Source organism: Cyprinodon variegatus, unplaced genomic scaffold, assembly GCF_000732505.1.
Source record: "Cyprinodon variegatus isolate N-32 unplaced genomic scaffold, C_variegatus-1.0 Scaffold646, whole genome shotgun sequence".
In the NCBI taxonomy this organism is placed as follows: domain Eukaryota; kingdom Metazoa; phylum Chordata; class Actinopteri; order Cyprinodontiformes; family Cyprinodontidae; genus Cyprinodon; species Cyprinodon variegatus.
Window position 1 is genome coordinate 40,730 of NW_015151099.1, and position 3,679 is coordinate 44,408.

Below are 3,679 nucleotides of genomic sequence, written 5' to 3' on the forward strand. Positions count from 1 at the left end.
TGTAACTGCACCAGTTGGAACAGCCGCTTCCCTACGACTTTAAACACTTAAGCTAACAGCTGTTAGATCTGACCCTCAGCTGATTAGACATGTTTCTGGTTCTCTGATGTAGGAGGTCTAGCACCCCTAGTGGCCGCTTTTCTAGTTCTGTTCAGCTCAGCTAATCAGTCGGTTCTGTTGGATCCAGGTACAGATCAACACATCCAGAGATGGTTCCTATCAAACTGAGGCCATGAACTGCCCCAGTACTCTGTTCAGCACTCTCTGTAATAAAGTTTGGCTTTATCTCAGCAAACAGCGGCTCAATGAAAAAAGGTGACTCGTGCTTTTGGTTTGAAAGCTGAAGAGCAGCGCTCTCAGTTTCTGAGCTCCAAACCTTGGATCCTAGCTGGACCATATCTGATATCACATCTGTGAGCTGCTCTCTCCTACAAAGTGGTGATGCAGTAAGAAACAGAATAGCAATACCGACAGATTTAAAGAAAAATAAAGAAAGAGTCCAACACAAACAGAGCTGTGGAATGAAGGCCCCAGTTAAACCAACATGGCTGACGTCTCTGCTCTCCAAGCTCCGCCTTCACTGCATCAGTCACATCTCTGGGTCTCAGTCCTCACCTCGGCTCTATCTCTCTGCACTGAATAAAGAAGACTGATGTTGCCACAGCAAACTGAAGCCCATATTTTTGCTGAGGTCATCATTGCTTTAGTCGGGGGGTTGATTTGTTGAGATCGGGGGAGTTTTTCCATTTGCAGCCTGGAACCTTTGTTCATTTATCCCCATCATTGAGCAGTTCTTCTCTCTCTGTGATCTCTGAACGCTGTCGGTGAAAAGGCTGACGTGTTGAAAGATGTTCAGCCTTCAAGCTGCGATTCCCTTGTTGGATGTTTCTCATCCCTTTCTGTCTCAGAAGTCTGCATGAGAGGCTTGATTCCTTCCAGGATATCTTGTAGGAATGTGTTTGAGTCTAAACCGACATGTTGGACCTGTCTGACCGAGTTACAGTCCGTTCCTTTGGAGACGCAGCAGCAGCTCCACCACCAATGTTTATGCTAACGGCGCGAGGTCCGCTAGCAGAGCATCAAATCTGGGCTCTGAAGCGTTTTTGGCAGCAGCAGCATGTCTGTGAAACCACAGCAACGACAGTGAAAGGTTTAAGTTTCAGATTTCTAACTGCTGCCAACCGTCTCATTAACAGGGAACATTTAGCTCTTTTTACCAATTTAATGAAGTTGTTCGTTTATTCTCGGTCTTTAAGAGCTGGGATATTATTTAAAATGTAACCTGAAGGGGTGAGAAAAGTGCCGCTGTAGCTACCAGATCTGCTCAGGTCACACTTCATGCCAGTGACGTTGTGCTACATGAGCGGCTGAACGTCGCCACATCATGTAAAACATTGTCAAGCCTGCAAACTTTTCACCAAACCTTGGAGTGAGTTTTGGACAGGCTGCCCTTGTCAGGGTGAATGAGGATGGGTGCAGCTATAGGTTGGAGGTTTTCAGAGGATTTCACTGAAGCTCATTTTTATAGCACACTAAATGTTACTAAATAACAATAAATGATCTGTACTTATGTGGAACATCTTTCACTCACTATACATTATTTTCTATATTCTGGTGATTTTTAGAGAATTGAAGTAAAGCAGAATGGACCCTACTTATATACTTGCATCTTAAATATACTGTAAACTAAGAATTATACAACTTTGTTTATTAATTATTCTCTGCAGTTCAATTAACATAACCGATGGGCAACTAAAGTTATTATTGGATTACTGGAACTAATGCAGGAACCAGTGCAATTGAATCCTGTGCAAACTACACTGGGTATGAATATTTGGTAATAGGCTAAAGATTAAAAATCTTCAGTCATTATTTTATTGACATTATTTTATTTAACTGACAAAACAGCTCAATAACTCAGACCTTCTAGGAGGCTGTATTTTCTATTAAAAAAAAAACTCTCCCTGACTCAAGGAAGCACTTCTCTGGATGTTTCATTTAGGAAAATGTGATGGAAATTAAGTTTTTAAACATATTCAACAGAACAAAATGAAGATAAATGAATAAGATCAGTAATAATAAAACATCCGTGTTGTTCCTCCTCTATCAATCCTGGATAACTGAGTTGTTCTGCACATCCTCTCTGGATGTGGTTGGTCTTTTCTTGGGCGGCTGATTTTTTGTAAAATAAAATTTAATGGTTCTTTTTATTATTGTGGACCTCCTATGGGTTTGAGAGGCAAACCTGAAAGCTTTAAGAAATTTTTTTTTTTGTTGTTGTTTTAATCAGTCCTAAAATCTAACGGGGGATTATTCAACTGGACTGAGCAATAATTATTTAACTTGGACTAAAACTGGGACTAAATCCGGAGGATAAACTAGAGCAAACGAGGAGTAAAGCTGAGTAAACAAATCACGAGGTATAGAGAAAACAATATGATGTGATCCTACAGTCTCCATATTGATCATTTAAGCTAGCTTCTGTATTCTTTACTCATATTCCCAGGTAAAGAACCGGTATGGAAGTTCTGAGGCGCAGCCGCCTTCAGGGGGACCAAACTTACATATTTAACTTTACTCAAGTAGTAGAATGCTTAAAATCTTTTTTAATTTACAAAGAGAATTATCTTAGTCCAGATAAAAATAGGATAAGATAAAAAAAATCTAAATGACATGCTCAGAAATCCCGGTCTTTAATATCTGCCACGGGTCTTTCAGCTCCGCTGCTCTCAGCACAGTGAACAGGTGGAAAAAAACGGACTGGATCTGGATCTGGCATGTCCTCGCGCATTAGCACTAAGGTTGTGTTGAAAACGTGGACTGGATTTTTATCAGCATGGTATTTTTATATATAAATAGGTGGAATGGAGTTGAGTTTTAATGTCCGAGGCGGTGAGGCAGTGGGGGCAAGTTTGAGCGACAATGGAGGGATATGAGGGCCAAAAAGAGCGGGGATCTGGGTGGAAAAAGGGTCCCAGCGTTCTTGCGCACCTTGCTCTTCTGGCTGGTCCAGCTTCAGTCGTTTTTCTCAATGGTGGTCAGACAAACCCACAAATCCTTCCTTCCTTCCTCCCTTCACTTCACATTTTAATGATAAGCTTTGAATCTTTCTATTCTTTCTGATGGAGTGTGTGATGCAGCGGTTGTGTGTTTGAACTTCCAGAGAAGCCGTGGTGGAGGGCACCCTGACTCACCCGTTTGCCCTGACGCTGTCTAAGGAGACTTTGTACTGGACCGACTGGCAGACCCGCTCCATCCACGCCTGCAGCAAACACAGCGGAGACAAAACCACAGAGATCCTCAGTGGGATTTACTCTCCCATGGACATCCAGGTTCTGGAGTCCTACCGGCAGCCGTACAGTAGGTGGAATATTTTACAGCATAACCTGGTTAGGGTCCCGATTAGTAGGGTTTTATTCAGGGTCGGATTTAGGAAATTTGGGGCAAAGCAGGCAGAGGGCCCCTCTGAACTGAGAAGACAACACATAAAACAGACCCATTATTCAGATAGAGAAATGTTAATAGAATAGACATCAATTATCTGTTTTAGGTTTTGTCCCTCTCTTCTTGTCCCTTTGTTCTGAATGAAAGATGAAAGATTTTTTCCAAGCACTAAGCTCACTTAGCTGATTGCTCCTTCATGTGTTTCCAAAAAGGCCAAAGTAAATAACCCAGTCCT

General features: G+C 42.0%; 1 protein-coding gene across 1 annotated transcript in view; it reads left to right on the plus strand.

Annotated features, from left to right (window-relative positions):
- LOC107096737 (low-density lipoprotein receptor-related protein 5-like) overlaps nt 1–3,679 on the plus strand; it is a 56,350-nt gene that overhangs the window by 16,983 nt on the left and 35,688 nt on the right. The window contains exon 6 of the mRNA XM_015393515.1: nt 3,164–3,360. Coding sequence (XP_015249001.1) covers nt 3,164–3,360 — 197 coding nt within the window. The remainder of the gene's footprint in view (nt 1–3,163; nt 3,361–3,679) is intronic.